General features: G+C 40.6%; 1 protein-coding gene across 1 annotated transcript; it reads right to left on the reverse strand.

The window, feature by feature from the left end:
* Positions 1-2,695: 2,695 nt before the first annotated feature.
* On the reverse strand, positions 2,696-21,989 carry LOC115152312 (TBC1 domain family member 15). The gene is made up of 17 exons (XM_029697074.1): positions 21,880-21,989; positions 21,132-21,227; positions 20,970-21,044; positions 20,431-20,587; positions 19,943-20,150; positions 14,809-14,911; positions 14,409-14,618; positions 12,820-12,948; positions 12,445-12,548; positions 12,132-12,226; positions 7,852-7,968; positions 7,532-7,632; positions 7,285-7,384; positions 4,089-4,186; positions 3,772-3,888; positions 3,558-3,644; positions 2,696-3,416 (listed from the first exon to the last, which is right to left on the reverse strand). The coding sequence occupies exons 1-17, from the start codon at positions 21,901-21,903 to the stop codon at positions 3,216-3,218; spliced, it is 2,022 nt and encodes a 673-aa protein (XP_029552934.1). The 5' UTR covers positions 21,904-21,989; the 3' UTR covers positions 2,696-3,215.

Below are 21,989 nucleotides of genomic sequence, written 5' to 3' on the forward strand. Positions count from 1 at the left end.
ATATGTATACTGTAGCTAAGAAAGTAATACTAAGTGTATGTTGTGTAGTAAGATATTAGTAGCCCATGTGCCTCACCCTAATAATTTAGCCTATTTACCCCTCTTATGTAGCTTATAACTTGTTTTCGAGAAATGTAATCATCAAATATTGTAAGAGCTTTCATTGTCTGCTCATATGCCCCCTTTATTTTTTCCTACGGTTCTGACTTGTTGTACAGGGAGAACACTGTAAGACTGGCCCATGTTCTGAATTCTGTTGCTGTACATTTCAAGTGCTAAACAAAGTTATATTGAATACATCCATTGTTGCTCGCTCATTAATGTCTTAATCAAAATTACGGATTGCCTCTTATCCGCTTGTCGTCCCCTTATGCCATAGTTTGTACATCTCAATTGTCATTAGAAACCACATTTGTTTAAGCAAGTCAGCCATATCAGCCGTTTTTTTTAAAGGCAGTAAATAAGGCTGAATGAACTGTTTTGCTGCCAGACAAGGATCAGCTGAAAGCCAGGTGTAGCAGTGTTGGGACTGCTGTTGGACTGCTGTTCCTTTCAATAAATATCGAGGGTCTTATTCTGGTGACCTGATGATCGATGCTTGGCTGCCATTTGACAAATAAAAATAATTTTGCACTTTTGTCCATATGAATTTCATCATGTAGTAGGCTATACCTGCATTGTATCTGCAAGCTGTTGGCTACAGTGCACATGCCAATACCAGAGTAGGCACATTCGCTATAACTTCGCAACATTTTTTATGACTACACCATCAGTATGCCTAGAGTTGAAAATGTGATGGAAACCCATTTAACTTGTATTTATTATTCGGTACATGGGAATTTAACCTCAAAAGGTATTTTTATGTGCACTACATATTTACGCACAGACCTTTAACTGCAACACCTGGACAAAAGGAATAACTATGTGAGAATGCTATTCATTGACTACAGCTCAGCGTTCAACACCATAGTGCCCTCAAAGCTCATCAATAAGCTAAGGACCCTGGGAGTAAACACCTCCCTCCGCAACTGGATCCTGGACTTCCTGACGGCCACCCCCAGGACGCTCATCCTCAATACAGAGACCCCTCAGGGGTGCGTGTTCAGTCCCTTCCTTTACTCCCTGTTCACTCATGACTGCACAGCTACCCAGGTACATTTGGGCAAAGGCGACATTTACATTTAATTTTTCTGCAAGAATATGGTCAAAGCTGTATACTTGGACTTTGATTCAGCCTTTCCAGTATTTGTAGCCATATTGTAAGTTCAACATTTGCAAAACACACAGTTTTCATAACTCTCCATATTCTTGTAATAGCCTTTCCAACTAAGGATTTCATGGCTAATTGGAGGTAAGAATAATTCTGCTCATAGATTACGCATTTATGAACTAAACATTGACACATCCAGCCCAAAGCTGGAGGTTTAAAAATGTGTAGTCGCCAAAGTTACGGAGCACGTCTTTAAGTACGCATCACTCAGAGAAGAAAGACCATAGCAATATAAAGTCTAAATGGAACATGCAGGTCATGCGGTTATCAAGAGAGCCTCAAACCTAAATAAAACAACCAACTAATCAATGAACCCATACATCAAGTCATCCATGTATCGCAGATGGCTTGAATAAACCAATCAATCAACCAAACAAACTATCTATTGCAGAGGACACTAGATCCCATTCCATGCAGCCCTTCACTCACCAATAGCTTCGCATTGTTACATTTGGGAGGCGCACGGCGATGCAGTACGGAGCTGGATTTTTGCCTCCGCAAGAGCCTCCGCAATTGCTTCAAACCCTCCATACGGAGCCTCAAGATCACACTGCCAGAGCAAGCATAAATTGGCTTTAATACTTCACACAGCAGTGAAATAATAAGATGTGACATTTCTGCACAACTTAATGATTGGAGGAAGTCATTTGAAGACTAAAGGGTGTTTACCATGTAAACATTGGAGACAAAGACTAATGCAGGTTGTTGACATTATGGAAGAGTGCTTGAAATCCAATAGGTTGAGGTATTCTGGCAACACACCAAGAACACAACAGCTATGTCCCCATCTGAATTAGGACAAGGGACTAATGTCTAAAGTGGCATGAAACAGGTCTTGTAAATAGATAGGGTATAGAAAACTTGTCAGTGCCCTGAACACCACTGTAGTTTCATCCAATTAAACTACTAATTTCCAAGCAACTGCAAAAGGAAAGATGGCGATGTATTCTTAATCCAAGGTTGAGTGCATTTTCAAACAGAGATTGGAAAGGTGTATATCCAAATGAAAAATAAAATATATATGTTTCAACTGTTGTTTTACACCATAATGAAAACAACAGTATAAATACATACTGTTCTTAGTCATTTGCAAAAAGACAACACATGTAACAGTGTAAACCATATACAAGACCGGATGAGTGAAAGAGTTGGGCATTTCACTACATGGGCCGGAACTCACTCTAGTTTCCTTCCTGGCCTAGATACAGACAGTGCACAATTCAGAATATTGGAAGCAAGCAAAATATTGTATTAAATAAACAGTCACCCAAATTGAAATATCATTGATATTTTGGAGGATTTTTTTTGTTTATATATATATATATATATATATATATATATATATATGAAATGGAAAAGAAAGCTTCCCTCAATAGGAAAATCTCAGAGCAAAGTAACGCATTATACTCCAGTACTGAGTACATAATTAAAGGCTATATTTTTTATTTTTATTCAGGAAGATAGAGTTTTCTTTTCACATTTTCAATTTGAAAAGGGTATTATTGTGACAGAGCATTAAGACAAAACATTTTACAGCACTTTTGTAATTTACTACCAAATTGATATCTGGCTAGATCTTGATAAAAGTAGTTGTTTGTTTTTAACTTAAATCAATCAACATTTAATGCTTGTGTGTGATTCAGGAAAAAGTTATAGTTGAAATAAAAACATCATATTATTACTTTACAAATTAAACTCACCTTGCCAGTCTTTACAAAAAAAACCTTAGCAAGGAGGAATGACTTATTTAAATGAAAGACAATATGGTACAAGAAATTACAAAAATAATAATTTTAAATCCTTTTTACATTATTTTCTCTTCATATCTCTTCTTATAGGGCTTTGATAAGCTTGCTTCAGTTAACAAATTATCCAATAACTGAATCCAAAATACTCATTCTGGTATGTGGACATTGCAAAGTCTCTGTATGAATGATATTGTTCACTATGATATGAAAGTGACTTTGCAGCCGTTTTGAAGGGGTTCTCTGTAATGTCCATTGTGACCATTAGAGAAGACCTCCTGTCTCTGTGTGGGTCTGGGGGACTGAGGAGAATCAAGAGTCCCAAACTCCTGCCCTTGTAATCTGGGAAGTTCGCTTTCTGTGTTGAATCCCAGGATCTCAATTATTGAATGAGGCAAATCCTAAAAGGAAAGAAAATAAGAATATGTAGATTATATACAACCAAGACAGAACCGATATGTAAATCTGGACCTGCATAGTTTATTTTAATTGACTCTTATGGACTTTCAATTGAAAGTACAAAATGACATCCTTGACCATACCTTACAACTTCTGATCTGCATACAGAAAGCCTCTGATTTGTGAAGGATTTCTTCAATGTCCAGTTTCATTGAGAGTTCATTGATGTGCTGGATTAACATACAAAACAATGACATTTAAAACTAATTCACTTGGAAAACACTCCCAACAACCGTTCTTGAAAATGTCTGATTTTTCAACTGACCAACCAGTCAATCTGCAAATGACTGCTGTTACCTTGAGGATCTCATTGAAGCCATAGTTTTCCTCCATGATTTTCCGTTTCTCTGAGTCTAGGATGGCACAGCACACCAGCAAATGGAAGTTTTGGCAGGGCAAGCCAGTCCACATGACCTAAGCAGAACCAGGAAGTCTTATTAACAAGACCTATCAGAATATGAAGAGAAATCATGAACTCAAAAATAAAAGTGATAAAATCATCAACTTGAGTCATTCATCAAATCTCATAGGCGAGAGACTGACATTGATTTCCCCCTAAATGATGAGACACTTATGCTAACAGGTCAAAGGTATATGGACAGAACAGAACTCACCTCCCACATACGAAGAACATCTGGATAACTGAGCTCCCTCTTGAAGCGGATCAGCAACCACCGGAAACAGAAATACAGGTAACCTGAATCCTGCGACTCTGGAGGAACCAAAACACACGAGGAGAAATCAGAGGAAACCAAGTATGAAAGGAATATTGTTGAACTTGAATTTACAGTTCCTTCAGAAATTATTCACGCGCCTTGATTGTTTTCACTTTTTGTTGTGTTGCAGCCTGAATTGAAAAAGGATACAATTTAGATTTTTTTTGACACTGGCCTACACAATGTCAAAGTGGAATTATGTTCATCAACATTTCTACAAATTCATTAAAATGTGAAAAGCTGAAATGTTTTGAGTCAATACGTATTCAACCCCTTTTTTATGGAAAGCTTAAATAAGTTCAGGAGTAAAAATGTGCTTAACAAGTCACAAGTTGCACAGACTTACTGTACAATAATAATGTTTAACATAATGCTGAATGACTACCTCATCTTTGTACCCCACATATAAAATTATCTGTAAGGTCCCTCAGTTGAGCAGTGGATTTCAAACAGATGCAACCAAAGACCAGGGAGGTTTTCCAATTCCTCGCAAAGAAGGCCACCTATTGGTAGATGGGTACATTTTTTAAAGAAAAGCAGACATTGAATATCCCTTTGAACGTGGTGAAGTTATTAATTACACTTTGGGTGGTGTATTAATACACCCAGTCACTACAAAGATACAGGTGTCCTTCCTAACTTAGTTGCCGGTTAGGAAGGAAACCACTCAGGGATTTCACCATGAGGCCAATGGTGACTTTAAAATAGTTAGAGTTTAATAGCTGTGATAGGAGAAAACTGAGGATGGATCAACAACATTGTAGTTACTCCACAATACTAACCTAATTGGCAGAGTGAAAAGAAGGAAACCTGTACAGAATACAAATATTCCAAAACATGCATCCTGTTCAGCGCCAAAAATGTACTTTTTGATCCATCAGCCACTGTGGCAGGTAGATTACAAAATCTACCATCCACGCAGAATTTTACCAGACAAAATATTTTTCTCCCACTAAAATTACACCAGCAAAACACAAAGAACAGATCAGCATGCTTTGTATAATGTTTCTAAAACAATACATGTATTACTAGTAAGAAGTAATATGTTATATTGTTTAATTACATTTTTGTGACCCAAGTCTTTTAACCAAAATATCACTGATGAGACAAATTTTCATCTGCCCCTTTAAGGGTGGGATGTTGCCGTGGTAACATGACTTTAGCCTGTGAGATTGAGTCTGACTAGTAGAAGCGTTTTCTTCTCTTCCATAGCAGTTGAAACTCAAACATTGAAAAGCAACCTAGCTTGTGAACAAAACAAAATAAATAGCTGAGAAACACAAGGACAAAGTCTAACTTCAGTAGTAGACTAAGTTAATTAGACCAACTTTATGCCTGTGTGGGGCACTTCCAACAATGAATCTTTCACTCAGCTCTTCACGTGCGCACGGCCCCCAGCCAGGCAGCACGAGATGGGATAGGCAACATAGGAATCGTAGTTATTTTGACTTTGTGCAAATAATTTATCAGCTATGAAACCAAAACGGCAGAAATACTTTGAAAACATCCACAGCGGCATTTATTTTACTATAAGATGTGCTCATACTTGACTATTTCTAGTCACAAATGTGAGTGAAATGCTCACACTGCAGAGCCCTGAGCACCCGCCAACATGGCTGGTGAAATAGACATCTTACCCCTCAGTGCCAAAATCTAACCGCATTTGGCAGGTGACAGGTGTTCATTTTAGGGCCTGACCCTGTTTGCAACAAAGCTCTAAAGTACTACTGCAAAAAATGTGGAAAAGCAATTCACTTTTGGTCCTGAATACAAAGTGTTATGTTTGAGGCAAATCCAATACAACACATTACTAAGTACCACTCTCCACATTTTCAAGCATAGTGGTGGTTACATCATGTTATGGGTATGCTTGTAATTGTTAAGGACTGGGGAGTTAAGATTTAAAAAACTTAAACTGAAGGGAGCTAAGCACAGACAAAATCCTAGAGGAAAACCTGGTTCAGTCTGCTATCCACCAGACACTGGGAAATAAATTCAACTTTCAGCAGGACAACCTTTCACAAGGCCAAACCTACATTGGCGTTTCTTACCAAGAAGACAGTGAATGTTCCTGAGTGGTCGAATTAGAGTTTTGACTTAAATCTACTTGAAAATCTACGGTAACACCTGAAAATAGTTGTCTAACAATGATCAACAACCAATTGGACAGAGCTTGAAGAATTTTTTAAATAATGGGTAAATGTTGCACAATCCAGGTGTGGAACGCTCTGACACTTACCCAGAAAAACTCACAGCTGTAATCGCTGCCAAAGGTGCTTCTACAAAGTACTGACTCAGGGGTGTGAATACTTACGTAAATGAGATATCTATATATTTTATTACCCCCCTTTTTCGTGATTACGATCTTGTCTCATCTCTCCCAACGGGCTCGGGAGAGGCGAAGGTCGAGTCATGCATCCTCTGAAACATGACCCGCAAAACCATGCATCTTATCATCCGCTCGCTTAACCCGGAAGCCAGCCGCACCAACGTGTCAAAGGAAACACCGTTCAACTGATGACCGAGGTCATCCTGCTGGTGCCCGGCCCGCCACAAGGAGTCGCAAGAGCCAAGTAAAGCCCCCCCCAGCCAAACCCTCCGCTAACCAGCTGGGCCAATTATGTGCCGCCCTATGGGACTCCCGGTCACGGCCGGTAATGACACAGCCTGGGATCGAGCCCAAGGCTGTAGCGATGCCGCAACACTGCGATGCAGTGCCAAAGACCGCTGCGCCACTCGGGAGGCCCCCTGAATTTCATTTTCAATACATTTGCAAAAATGTCTAAAAACATGTTTTCACTTTGTCATTATGGGGTATTGTGTGTGTGTTAAATCATCAATTTAATCCATTTTGAATTAAGGCTGTAACAAATTGTGGAAAAAGGGGTATGAATACTTTCTGAAGGCACTGTATATGCAAGACTGCTGTATTGATTGATAATCTGTTTAAAATGACATTTCATTTACTTCTCAGGATTTGCCAAAATCTTTACAGCTTAGTACGCAAATGATAATGATTTTTTTTTAAAGTATGCTTTTCGAAGCTGAACATGAAGAGGTGAATGATAGAGGGAAGGCAGGTGGTGTGGCGTACCGAGGTAGTTCCAGAAGGCCAGATCCAGCAGCCTCAACAGGGTACTGAGCTGGATCAGTTGTGTCTTCATGCCCTGCATCTGCTCCTCAAAGTTCTGGTGCTGCACACGCGCAAAACACCACATACACACGGAGACAGACGCACAAGTCGGGTCAGAAAAACAGCACACTCGGGCATATCAAAGTAAACAAGTCAAAACACACACACACAAAAACAGCACTAGACAAAACAATGCTACATTTCTTACCATATGATCCATGAAGGAGACAAAACACCAGAAGGCATCCACCTCATTCTCCATCACATACAGGATCGGGGAGAGGAGGTCACTCATTCCCTGGACATACCCTGGAGACGAGTACAATTCTCATAACATTAATTATAAGGCGAGCATGACAAATCCCACTGATATGCAGTTATCAGCCGTGACTGCCGAATTAGCTATGTTACTACGGGTGAACAGCAACAATTTCATCATTATCTTCAATAAGAGACGTCAATAGAGTCTATGCCAATCAGATATAAATGATATCTCCTGTACGACTTGGCAATAATGCTATGACTTACCCAGATCAAAATCATACATGCAGTACGTCATCAGGATGTCGTGGAGTAACACCAGGCCTGGGTTGTCCATGCCCTCATAGAACCTGTTGGTTCGGTCTGTTCTGTTCACGTCCTTCTCTGAGAAGACAAGACATTCACAGATGATAAATAAACAACCATATTAAGCCTATTTCAGAAAGGATACGCCATACTAACGGAGGCATTTCAGATGCTTCCTCAAAGCTGAATATTCTCAAATCAAACTACAGTAAAAATAATGCAGTAAGAGTTAAAACAAACAAAAGGCAATACATAAACCACCACCGTCATTGTTAAAACAGGATTAACATGTAATCAGGGCTCTAAATGTATTATTTTCATTGGTAGCTCAGAACGTAAAGGATGACAAGATATATTTTTTTACTGTAAATGACTGTCCTAACATTCTTAATTGTCATCAGTTGTTACCTTGATGATGTAGAACGCATCACTAGAGAGTGGGCAAGACATTAGAATAAAACAACCTTTAAAATGTGTACACAAAGTGCAACTGCAAACATATTTACATACAGTGCATTCGGAAAGTATTCAGACCCCTTCTCTTTAACCACATTTTGTTACGTTACAGTCTTATTCTAAAATCGATACAATAATTTTTTTCCCTCCTCACCAATCTACACAATACCCCATAATGACAAAGCGAAAACAGGTTTAGACATTTTTGAAAATGTATAAAAAAAATAAACAAATACCTTATTTACATAAGTATTCAGACCGTTTGCTATGAGACTCGTAATTGCGCTCAGGTGCATCCTGTTTCCATTGGTCATCCTTGAGATGTTTCTACAAATTGATTGGAATCCACCTGTGGTCAATTCAAATGATTAGACATGATTTGGAAAGGCACACACCTGTCTAGATAAGGTCCCACAGTTGACAGTGCATGTCAGAGCAAAAACCAAGCCATTAGGTTCAAAGAATTGTTCTCAGAGTTCCAAGACAGGATTGTGTCAAGGCATCATGCTGTGAAAATGTTTCTCAGCAGCAGGGACTGGGAGACTCGTCAGGATCGAGGGAAAGATGAACGGAGCAAAGTACAAAGAGGTCCTTAATGAAGTCCTGAGCGCTCTGGAGCAGGTTCTCAGACTGGGGTGAAGGTTCACCTTCCAACAGGACAACAACCCTAAGCACACAGCCAAGACAAAGCAGGAGTGGCTTTGGCTCAAGTCTCTGAATGTCCTTGAGCGGCCCAGCCAGAGCCCGGACTTGAACCCGATCGAACATCTCTGGAGAGACCTGAAAATAGCGGTGCAGCGACGCTCCCCATCCAACCTGACAGAGCTTGAGAGGATCTGCAGAGGAGAATGGGAGAAACTCCCCAAATACAGGTGTGCCAAACTTGTAGCCTCATCCCCAAGAAGATTCAAAGCTGTAATCGCTGCCAAAGGTGCTTCAACAAAGTACTGGGTAGAGGGTCTGAATACTTAGGCAAATTTGATATTCCGGAATTTGCTAAAATGTCTAAAAACCTGTTTTTGCCTTGTTGTTATGGGGGATTGTGTAAAGATTGATGAGGGGAAAAAACGTTCCATCCATTTTAAAATAAGCCTGTAATGTAACAAAATGTGGGAAAAAGTCAAGGGATCTGAATACTTTACGAAGTCACTGTAGGTGATTACTTTTGGACAAACTGTAATAATATGTAATATAGAAAACTTGTTGTATTCAAAAATGCAACAGCAAACAATATACGTGATCAACAACCTTCATTGTATTTAAAAGTGCAACTGCAAACTAAGTTGAATACAGTACTGGATATCAGTTAACAGATCGTTTATTATGTAGGTAGTAATGTTTTAACAAGGCAACATGCTGACTATGAACTTATACTTGGATATTTAAATAAATATTTAGTCGCCTAGTCAATTTCTTTGATCTAGAATCTAGCTAATAAATCAACTTGCTGTTAGGGTTTAAGGTAGAAACTCCGGATAGCTTCCGCAACGGTGCCAATAATGATTGCGCAGGACACTGTTTCCATAGGTCAGGTTGATTAGTAATCCATTATTTTTCTGGGTAAGTAGCATGGGTCTGAAGTTGGTAAAAATCTGGTAGTAGACGTAGTGATGTTGCTCCTGCCATGATGCCCTTATCCCGGAAATTGATGTGCTTTTGGCTTGTTTGTTTTTTTAGCAACAACTCGTGTCTTAGGTTGGTGGACCTAGGAGCAAAAGAAGTCTTCCCTGCTGCTATTACGCCAAACTTTCGACAGTACTCACAGAACATTTTGCTGCTAGTTTTGTCCCTCAATCACTTGAAATCGTGAAGAAACCCCTCAAACATGAACACTGAACAAAAATATAAATGCAACATGTAACCTGAGTCAAGATCACTTTGAGTCAAAATGCAAGCTGAGATCTACCACTCAGATTTTTTTTTACTTAACTATACAAAATATAAGCATACCCAACATTAACTAATTAAAAAACATTGATGTTTGTGCAGTAGGCTACAGGCCCAATACATTATCACTGCATATTAGCGTTGCTTAAATTGACTTGCCAATGTAGCTCTTCTCAGATCATTTTGAAATTATATTTAAAACATTTAGGTTTCTGATCACACTGGTAATAGATACTTTGCTGTCTTACTTGTGAGGCACAGCTAAGCGGGCATAATATTTATTTACTTTAAAAAAACATTTACTGGACTGATGCCCTGCATCCGATGGTCAGTCTGGGGGGAGGGGAGCAGCAGTGAGGCTGTCCCTCATCCGACTAACCGTGATTCACCCTCCGCTGAGAAAAGGTACAGTCTTCCAGCTTACCGGAGAAACTCAAGTCGCACTGCATTATTTCTGCCTCATGCACTAATTAATGTTGTTACTCCTATGACTAGAGAAAGTGAGATATTATGAAAAAGACAAGCCGTTAATAATAACTCATGCGAATATTGCTTATGAAGGTGTTGAACAAAGTGTTGACAGCTGTGAATTACCACTTAAACATGAACTTCCACATAAAAACAGAAGCTTTTTGCTGTAGTCGTTGAGTATAGTTATGGGTTTAAAAGTTTTGAAATCTCACAGTGTCAACTTTGCCGTGTGTTCGATGCTTCTTCTTACAGCCTATGGCTCAAGGAAACGGTGTCAATGCGGTAATCTGAGCTACTTGATTGGCCAGCGGGAAGGCTTATAGGTGCGCTTCATTTGCTCTCTGGGCCTGCAGGGTAGGAGGAGTTCTCCCTTCAGACACATGAAATTGTTCAAAATGGGAGGGGAAAAAAAATATATATATATATATATAAATATATATATAAATATATATATATATAAATATATAAATATATATATATAAATAAATATATATAAATATATATATATATATAAATATAAATATATATAAATAAATATATATAAATAAATATAAATAAATATAAATAAATAAATAAATAAATAAATAAATATATATATATATATATATCTCCAGCATTTTTGCACAGCCATTGAAGAGTGTGACAATATTCTACAGGCCACAGTCAATATCCTGATCAACTCTATGCTAAGGAGATTTGTCGCACGGCATGAAGCAAATGGTGGTCACACCAGATAGTGACTGGTTTTCTGATCCACGCCCCTACTTTTTATTTAATAAGTTATCTGTGACCAACAGATTCATATCTGTATTCCCAGTCATGTGAATTCTATAGATTAGGGCCTAATAATTTATTTCAATAGACTGATTTCCTTATATGAACTGCAACAACGTGAAAGTGTAGATCTTTTTCCAGAGGTCGATCGGAAGCAGCATCTCCTATAGCATCTTCTTCCGGCCGGTAATTTTCATCATTCGTTTTTTGTTAGAGAAAGCTTAAAATCCGCTGCGTTTCATTGTTGTTGTTTAGCTTGCTAGCTAATGCCATTACTTAGCTGACAAAACGGGGCGGCACAGTTCTGGAGGGAAAGTTTGCGTAAAAAGGGATTGGTTGTGCCTGGCCTGCGATTGGTTTAATTAGCTACGTTTAAGAATTTGTAGCATTATGATTGGTTATGATTTGTAAACAATGTATCAGCCTGTCTTGTTTGAGCAGTGAAGAGAAGAGAATTGTGGAGAAATATTGTTATGCATTGAGTTTTTTATTTTTATTAGATAATCATTTTGTTGTACGGTGCTACCAAAATAAAAGTACTGGTCGCACAGAAAAGTGTTTAGTCAAGTGCAACCAAATTGGTAATGTATGTACTGTTATCTCCAGCTGGAACAGCCTGATAAGACAGCAGGGTGAATGGGATCGACATTTACCTATCAGGCTCCTGAAGTCTCTCAACCTGGAGTTCCTCCTCTCCTGCTCCTCACTCACAGACTTCCACTGGAGCTTCATCCTGAAGTACTCATCCCTTATTCACCAGGGAGAAAACATGGAAACACCTCACTAGGACACTTGACTCATATTTCACTCACATAACCAGCATAGGCTAACAAAGGAAAATGGCAACAATGGCTGATCATCATTGTAAGACCACATTGGCCACTTTGATTAGTGGTGATAATACATTTGTTATAATAAAAACAGCTGTTTCAAATATGTCTGTCTGTCTTGGTAAAGCACACATACGTTTTCCTCCTCTGTAGGCCTTTCCTCTCCTCGTAGGTGCTGTCCCAGGGGTAATACCCCAGCAGAAACTTCCAGGCCTCTTTCCTCACCGCATGGCACAAGCCCTGCAGGATAAAGACATCATTTAGAAGAATGACTTTACCCAGAATTGATAGTTACCACAAACGAATATACACAGAGGGCCAGTTTCCCAGACACAGATTATATGAAGCCTAGTCCGGGACTAAAAAGCATGTCAGTTCAATAGATTCTCCATTGAAAGGTAATTTTAGTCCAGAACTAGGCTTAATCTCTGTCTGGGAAACAAGCCCAGAAAGTTTCACTGGAGAAGGTGCTTTACCAGGTCCTCTTAGTCTCCCCATAAATTCAACATACCCCTTTGAATATTATTTCCTTGAGGTGAGGGACATTTTTCATCCTTCCTCCCTTCTCCTGGTGCTCAGCCCAGTCCTCTGCAGACAGTGGCTGCCTCCTCGTCACCTCTGGCCTTGCTCCCAGGTCGATCTGAGACAAACAAATCACTAACCAATAAGATCATGCACTCTTCTGCACTGTAAGCATGTTAAAAGACATACTCCAGCTGAAGACAGATACCACTGCCAAAGAATCCATTCATTGGCACTAGACCAGGGTTGGCCAAGCCTCCTCCTGAAGAGTTACTGGGTGTCCAGACTTGATTCTACTCTGCTCCAACTAGGCTGGACAATAGAACGAGTCAAAATTCACCCAAGGCTGAAAAAATAACATTGGCTGAGCTGGAACACTAGCGCGATGCCATAGCAAATGAATTGAAAGGAACTGTCGCTGAGCCCCTTCTGACTGGAGTGACAAACATTTCAACCTTTTTATTTTACCACTACAATCTGTTTTTAGGACGAAACTGAAAAATAACTCATGTAGGAAGTAAACATCCGCTCATCGATCGTGTCAAGTGTGCTCATGTCTTTTTCCACATTTTGTTACGCTACCGCCTTATTCTACAATACCCCATAATGACAAAGCATGAACAGGTTTAGACACATTTTTGGTAATTTAATTTACATTTTTGTAATTTAATTTTGCTAAAAATAAAAACATGTAATATCACATTTACATAAGTATTCAGACCCTCTACTCAGTACTTTGATGAAGCACCTTTGGCAGCGATTACAGCATCGAGTCTCCTTGGGTATGAAGCTACAACCTTGGCACACCTGGTTATGGGGAGTTTCTCCCATTATCCTCTGCAGATCCGCTCAAGCTCTGTCAGGTTGCATGGGAAGCGTTGCTGCACAGCTATTTTCAGGTCTCTCCAGAGATGTTTGATCGAGTTCAAGTCCGGGCTCTGGCTGGGCAACTCAAGGACATTCTGAGACTTGAGCCAAAGCCACTCCTGCGTCGTCTTGGCTGTGTGTTTAGGGTTGTTGTCCTGTTGGAAGGTAAACCTTCGCCCCAGTCTGAGGTCCTGAGCGCTCTGGAGCAGGTTTTCATTAAGGATCTCTGTACTTTGCTCCTTTCAGCTTTCCCTCGATCCTGACAAGTCTCCCAGTCCCTGCAGCTGAAAAATATCCTCACAGCATGATGCTGCCACCACCATGCTTCACCGTAGGCGAGTTGGTGCCACCGTGCTAAAGAGAACTAATAGGAGCTGGCAGGGTGAAAAATGTCCTAAAATAAAGGACAGTTTTTTCACGACAACTTGAACTACAGCAAGCAGCTGGGACATACGGTAATATTATGAAAATGGGCTCCATGGCAGATACAATGAACTAGTTATCAGAAAAAGGGCATTTGGTCCCAGTCTACTCTAACACACCTCACAACAAGAGCCCTACTGTACTACATCTGGAACAAAGCCTGCACACTCAATAGCTGTCCAAGCTGGTCGGTTGGCCTGTTTCTTCCCTTTCAGACCCCCACAGCATCTTGGGATGCCAGGGCTCATGGCCAGAGGTGCTGTTATGTCACACTCTCCATCCACTCACCCTGGTGATGACCTCGAAGCCCGGCTCCTCCTGTTGGTTGATCTCCAGGCCAGGGATGACCTCTCCCAGTCCCAGGATGTCTAGGTCAGCCATCTCCTCCGGGGGACGCTGCTGCTGCTCCAGCTCTGGGCCACGGAACGCATCGAAGATGTAGTTGGTGACCTTGGAGAAGCCCCCCAGGGTCGTCACGTACGGATCATTCTTGAGCTTCTGTAAGGGAAAACATGTCTTATGACGGCAAAAATTTACGTTTTTTTTCCCCTTGTAGATGTACGTGCTAGTTTCACAACCAGTCATTCTGGTTAACCAGGCTAGGTAAGTGCCATGCATGCATGACTATGCATGACTATGACTATGCATGACTATGACAACTAATTGCATGACAATAGTAGCCTCTTACAGTAACAAGGCCGTAGTTGTTGTCATCCAGAAGGTTCTCGAAGGACTGAGACAGAGCTCTGTTGGGAGTGCTGACCAGCAGGCAGGTTTCATCATCTGGGGCCCTGAAAACATACGAGGAAATAATGTTTATCCATTCTCGACATCAACCTCAAGTTAGAGATCCGGACCCTACGAGTGAGCATGCATTTCAGACAAAGGTGTTCATATCAAGGCTGTATGAGGGGAAGAGAGACAACAAGACAATGCATAATCCTCAGAAGCATTAAAGTGTGCTCTCTCCTTCATGCAAAGCAGGTAAAGCACCCTGATAGCCTCAATATCCAAATTCAATCATATTTTTTAAAACGGTTAACAGTTAGTCACAAAAACACAATATTTATTTGAAGACATGGTACAGGGAAAGATATCATTCATTGCCTATTCTCTGTTCTAACCAGATGCCTGGCTGAAAAGCACTTAAAGGTGGGTGCACTATGCAGAAATCGCTCCGCCATTTCCTGGTTGCAAAAATGTGAATAATTCGCCTGATTTCAGTTTGTGACAAAACAAAGTATAGTGTAGAGAATCATTTTACCATCTAAATCTCTGTTTAATATATTTTCCATAAGCAAAAATATTGTATTTTCAGCTGGTGTACAAAACTGAAAGTAAAAGATGCAAAAACAAAACTTAAGAATGGGAAGCATAGAAATAGCACACACAGAGCAGATCTACTGACTTGCTTTCAATCAGGACAGACCTATAACTATAATTTCTATGTGAATTTTGTTGGGTCGCCTAAAAAGTTAAATATTGCAGCTTTAATTGAAAATAGTCATTATGAAAGGCCTTGATAAGAATTTCAACAGCTATATGCGCTGACTGAAAGAGGAGCACAGTACCTCTATAGGGGGAATTATATGATGTGATATTTGGCTCAAACAGAAAGCCCAGCTCTCTCATGGAGGAGAAACTGCCCACTAACCAGTCAGGCAGAAGAGGGGATAGGGAGAGGAAAACCAAGTGTTTGCTATAAATCTAATTTTATTTGTCACATGCACCAAATACAACAGGTGTAGACCTTACAGTGAAACGCTTACTTACAAGCCCTTAACCAACAAAGCGGTTAAGAAAAAAAATTAAATAAAAGTAACAAATAATTAAAAAGCAGCAGTAAAATAACAATAGCGAGGCTATATACAGGGGGTACCGGTACAGAGTCAATGTGCGGGGGCACCGGTTAGTCAAGGATGTGTGGGGGCACCGGTTAGTAGACATTATGCAAATCACTAGCATATTAGATAAGAAACCACATGAAAAAGCCAAGTGTTTCAGGTGGTGAAAACCCCCTCTATTCAGCCAAAACATAGAAGATGGGTAGTTAAGGAATTCTATCTACCAAGTAATTCCAGAGTGGTATACAACAAAGCATACTAGATCTACTCAGGCTTTTATAAAATCTAGTCAGCTTCAGTTAGCTTCACACTCCAGGTCAGACGTTATGCGTACTATGATGGTGGATATTGCTCAGACAGTATCCGCCTGCTGCTAACTCTAGCAGGCTTGTAACGGTGGGTGCATGTCACACATGGCTAGTCGAACACCAAATTATTCTGTGAGACAATGCTGAAACATCAAATCAAATGTTATTTGTCACATGCAGTGAATACAACAGGTGTAGACCATACTGTGAAATGCTTACTTAACCAACAATGCAGTTCAAGAAATAGAGTTATGAAAATACTTACTAAATCAAATAACGAGGCTATATACAGGGGGTACGAGTACCGAGTAAATCAGCGGGGGTACATGTTAGCACAGGTAATTTGTAGATGTAGGTAGGGACTAAAGATAAACAGCGAGTAGCAGCAGTGTAAAAACAAAGTCAATGTAAATAATCCGGGGGGCCATTTGATTAATTGTTCAGCAGTCTTATGGCTTGGGGTAGAAGCTGTTAAGGAGCCTTTTGGACCTAGACTTGGCACTCAGGTACTGCTTGCTGTGCGGTAGCAGCGAGAAGAGTCTATGACTTGGGTGACTGGAGTATTTGACAATTTGTTGGGCCTTCCTCTGACACCTCCTGGTATAGAGTTCCAGGATGGCAGGAAGCTTGGCTCGACTGACGTACTGAGCCGTATACACTAACCTCTGTAGCGCCTTACGGTCAGATGCCGAGCAGTTGCCATACCGGGCGGTGATGCAACCGGTCAGGATGCTCTCAATGGTGCAGCTGTAGAACTTTGAGGATCTGGGGACCCATGCCAAATCTTTTCAGTCTCCTGAGGGGGAAAAGGCGTTGTTGTGCCCTCTTCACGACTGCCTTGGTGTGTTTAGACCATGATAGTTGGTTGGGGATGTGGACACCAAGGAACTTGAATCTCGCGACCCGCTCCACTGCAGCCCTGTCGGTGTTAATGGGGACCTGTTTGACCCTCCTTTTCCTGTAGTCCAAAATCAGCTCACATTGAGGAAGGTTGTTGTCCTGGCACCACAATGCCAGGTCCTGATCTCCTCCCTATAGGCTGTCTCATCGTTGTCAGTAATCAGGCCTACCACTGTTGTGTCATCAGCAAACTTGATGGTGTTGGAGTCGTGCTTGGCCACACAGTCGTGGGTGAACAGCTAGTAAAGGAGGGGACTAAGCACACACTCCTGAGGGGCCCCAGTGTTGAGGATCAGCATAGCAAATTTTTTGTTGCATACCCTTACCACCTGGGGGCGGCCTGTCAGGAAGTCTAGGATCCAGTTGCAGAGGGAGGTGTTCAGCCCCAGGGTCCTTATCTTAGTGATGGTGTTGAACTATGGTGAACTATGGTGTTGAACACTGAGCTGTAGTCAATGAACAGGAATCTCACATAGGTGTTCCTTTTGTCCAGGTGGGAAAGGGCAGTGTGGAGTGGGCGAGTGCCACATTTACATTTGTGACTAAATCAAAATGAGAGAAACTTATCTTGCAAAATTCAGCAGGCTATGGTGGGAAATAGGTTTATAGAAGTGCAGTCTTTATTACTTATATTTAATGCCATCTTTGGAGTGCTTATCAATGCCCAATCACCATTTTCCCCCCACTACTAATCGCCCCTTCTGTGGAACAGCTTGTTGCATTGTGGCCATAGACATAATCCATAGAAGGTTTTTGGACCCTCTAAATCTGGCAACTTGACTGTTAAACTCATGGGTACACTAGCCATGCCTGCCAGTCTTGAATGAGAACTGCCATCTATGGATTATATATCGATGGTTGGTTGCGGCTGTCAGTTCTCTGTTGCAAATTTCAAAATTACACAAACATTCACTAATAAATTATTTAAAATCAGTCGTTTTTCTCAAATGAAGGGGATGACAACACCCTCCCTCTCACAAAGATTGTATCTGAATTAATTGGTCCTCAACTCCTGGCTAAGAGACTTCATTCAGGATTAATGGAGTTAGCCTGCCCCAGAGCAGGTTAGTTCAGAAGGATTTGTTGCCATAGAAATTTACCTACCTAAAAAAAGGTGAGCCACTTAAACTCAGAGTTGACCAAAGTTACCTCGCCATCTCCTCAAACCCGGTACGTAGTATACCCCTCTGGTCTAATGGTGGGTATAGCGACAACAGGTCATTTTGGCATTTATCCTCCACAAATAGGATTGTATAGCTACTGTATGTCTGTATACAAACATACACCAGGGCTTGACATTAGATCAAATGGTCACAAGACCATTTGAGTGAAGGACAGTGCATTTTGCGACCACACATCAACCACCTTAAATCTGAGAGGTGGTGGTCAGCATTTTGAAACTAAATAACCAAACTTAATTGTTTAAGACACAGACATTTTATGAAGCATGTCTTACCTTGTTTTAAAGAAGCTTAACCTAGCCAAAATACCACCATAGAAATGTGGAAGGAATTTAAAAAAACACTTCATATTCCATTGAAACCAGCATTTCTCTTATGTTCTATTGATTTTCAAATCAACATTATTTTATTGTCCAGCAGCCAAAGGCACAATCGTGGTCATATCAACAAGCCATGCTAGTTCATGCATCTTTATAGCTCCCCTAACTAATATTTTCATCTCGGGCACCACTCGCGCATGCGGTGTGCTTTTGAGAATGGTGTTTTCCAATTAAATGCATTTTGGAACATCACATGTAGCCCACAGCCATGTGTGCATTGCTAAATGTATAATATGAAGAAATAAAATCTTTATCAACATCTTAAGCTAAACAGTCCAAAGCTGTTGCCTCATTGCTTTTTTAAATGTTTAAATTTGAGCCCTAGAGGGAAATACTTTATACAGACAAAAAAGTTTTTGGTTGTAATTGTAACGTTTCAATAGATTTTATAGGCTACTAAGGGTGGCCCACCTTCCGCCACAAAAGCCTTAAAGGAGCAGTGTCTTATTTTGAGAATGGCTTCTTTGCCTATTCAAGCCAAAGGGCAGAGTGCAGCCTACATTTTTGTCTGATTCTCTATGATAATTTAAAAAAAAGATAGTAATGCATTTTATTTTGTCTGGTGGTTCCTTGCATCATACAGTGATGTAAAAATGGTGTTAGATCTTTTTATTTGTGGACAAGTGATTTGAGCTTTCGGACAAGTAAAAAAAAAAATAAATAAAATAAATATCTACAACTTGTCCGAAAGACAAGTGCCAAAAAAAAGTTAATGTCAAGCTGTGTACACACTCATACAGTGTTTTTAATTTTAAGTCATTGTCCACTGTTGCACCATTCACTGGCCTTTGGAAGAACATACAGTAGTAATCAACAAAATAATCATCCTGTGATTCAAATAGGCTCAGAGGGCCCTCTGCTGGAGATTCACCACACTGCGCTCACTACAGTCACATTACCAGGCCTACATAACATCGTCAGAGGTCGTTTAGCATCCACGATTGCACTTAGAAACTAAATGTAATCATGCAATAACCATGGTATCAAATGGAATCAGAATATATTCATGTCTGATCCTGGTTCCTATACGTTTTTTTTTACTGGCCACTTCTTCCGGCTCTTTGGTTTCTACTGTAAAGCACTGTGACCACTGCAGATGTAAAAAGGGCTTCATAAATCAATTGGATTGATTGATCAAGCGTCAAATAACAGCTTATTTTTCAGAACCAGTTGGACTAGTTTAGCAGACCAGAACGCTGAAGCACTCACTCAGTGATCAAGGCATATCTCCTCAAGCAGTCCAGGAAGTCTTCACTACCCCCTTGGTGGAAGTGGAGGACTGGCAGGGAGGTGGGGGGCTCCTTCAGTCTGAACATCAGGCGGGACGAGCCCTTCTCCTTCACTGTGATAGACCTCAGGTCCCACACACTGAAGGTGAAGGCCCACTTGCTTTTCTCATGCGTATGGTTCAATGCACCTGGAAGAAAGCAAAGAAATTAATCCAGTTCCATTCTGACCTCATCTGGTGATGACCTCAACATACAATTCAAACTATGTTCAGTCCTTAATAAACCATAGTGGAGATTTACAAAAGGAAAGCCCAAACCTTGGCAAGAGATTCTCATATCAAACCCACTTCACACAATTTAGTAAACTTCTGCTGTGAGTGAACTTGTGTGTTAAGTGAACCCATCTGAACAAAGCTCATGTTACATGTAGGAGGCATTCTTTTGGCATGCACCCAATTGTCCACCCACCCTCTCCGTTGGAGCAGGGTTTCCTCTTAGGAAAGGAGACTGCGTTGATCATGTCCCACTCGGTCTCATAGCTCTGCTGCTGCTCTACCACAGCCTGCTGAGGAGTCGACCTCTCCTCCCCGGGACACTGGGCCCACTCCATCACCGAGCTGGAATCCTGGGGGAACGGAATGGATTCACCTCGTAAATAACATGATGAATCAGGTCTTTTCCCATCATCATCATTCAAATTCTAAAAGCTTAAAACAGACGTGTGAATGGTGTGGCTAAATATAGGAATTCTTGATTTTGCTGAATCATGAAGAATGTTTATGGAATGTTGGTTCATGGAATAGTTATTGGAAGGCAGCTGTTTGAAGAGACTATCCCCATTAGCCATGGTTAACAATTTTGACAAATACACACGAATCTTCAGTAAAGTTCTGTCAGATAATATCCCAAGTTTTCTTTCCAATTTACATAGCGATCTAACGCACAAAGTTACTGAACAATTGGTTGTTATTTTGGTGAATTAAACATTCCAAAAGAAAATGTCAAACCTTGCCAGCACACAACATGTTGGATGGATCAACACTGTCCTCCAAGGGTTTGTATTCCACGATAGTTTCACCATCCTGGTAATCATTAAAAACACAATAAGCATACATACAAGTTCCTGGAATTCAAGAATTGAAATGCAATCAACAATAACTGATATAAACCTTATCAATGAGCCGTAGGAACCCAGAAACAAGGAGATCTGGCTCTTCGCCGTCTTCGTTTGTGTGTATGAAAACACCTTCATGTTCAAATAACACCTGAAGAAAAATGCAATACAGCAGCAAAATCAGCTATGGTAACAATGGGTGAATTTATGTTACATTCTACATGATAATCTTTCTCAATACACTAGCCAACAACAGTATTTAGCTGTAAAGTAACGTTAAATCCAAAAGAGTACTGGCCAACAAAAAAAAACTTTTAAAAAAAGAGACCACCAGACAGCTAGCTAGGGAATCCAGAGAATTTACTAACTGGTCAGCTAGCGGGTGAGCAAGCGAGGTAGCACCTAGACCTGCAACGAGCTAACGTTAGATGCTAACTGAGCAGTCACTTGGCCGATGTATGGTTGTTTTTTTAAACTGCAAGAGGAAACTGATAGTATCAGGTAGTTATTTACAACACACACACAGGTTCATGAAATTCAACTACCGAGATCTACTTATATGCTTTCGTGGCATTGTTGTGAGCTGGAAGATAGTTAGCTGGCTACCTAGCTAGTTTAGCAAGGAAAAACAGCTGATGGACACCACCACAAAGTGGGTCAGCTCAAGCGTTTGCATCAACATAATCTCCTTCCCCACGGTTATATTCACATTTAGTGATAGATGCATCTAAATACGAAAAAAAAAAAAAAACGGAGAATAAAGGCGCAAAGACGATATTCCAAAAGTTGTGCATTTTCAGTACCTTGGGAGGAGTATCAGCCGCCATATCGCCTGCCTGCACTCACGACGACGTTGCACAGTGCAGCTCACGTGCCTGACAGCTTCAACAACAGTGACAAGTCATCTTCCGCA

This window comes from Salmo trutta, chromosome 17, assembly GCF_901001165.1.
Source record: "Salmo trutta chromosome 17, fSalTru1.1, whole genome shotgun sequence".
In the NCBI taxonomy this organism is placed as follows: Eukaryota; Metazoa; Chordata; class Actinopteri; order Salmoniformes; family Salmonidae; genus Salmo; species Salmo trutta.

Bases quoted from the DNA above. Each gene is read 5' to 3' on its own strand.
- LOC115152312 (XM_029697074.1), bottom strand. From the start codon at position 21,903: ATGGCGGCTGATACTCCTCCCAAG. The intron at 12,549-12,819 runs GTATGTTGAATT...TTTATCCTGCAG, and splicing joins AGGAAATAATATTCAAAGGG to GGCTTGTGCCATGCGGTGAG. The intron at 3,645-3,771 runs GTAACAGCAGTC...ATGTTAATCCAG, and splicing joins GCTTCAATGAGATCCTCAAG to CACATCAATGAACTCTCAAT.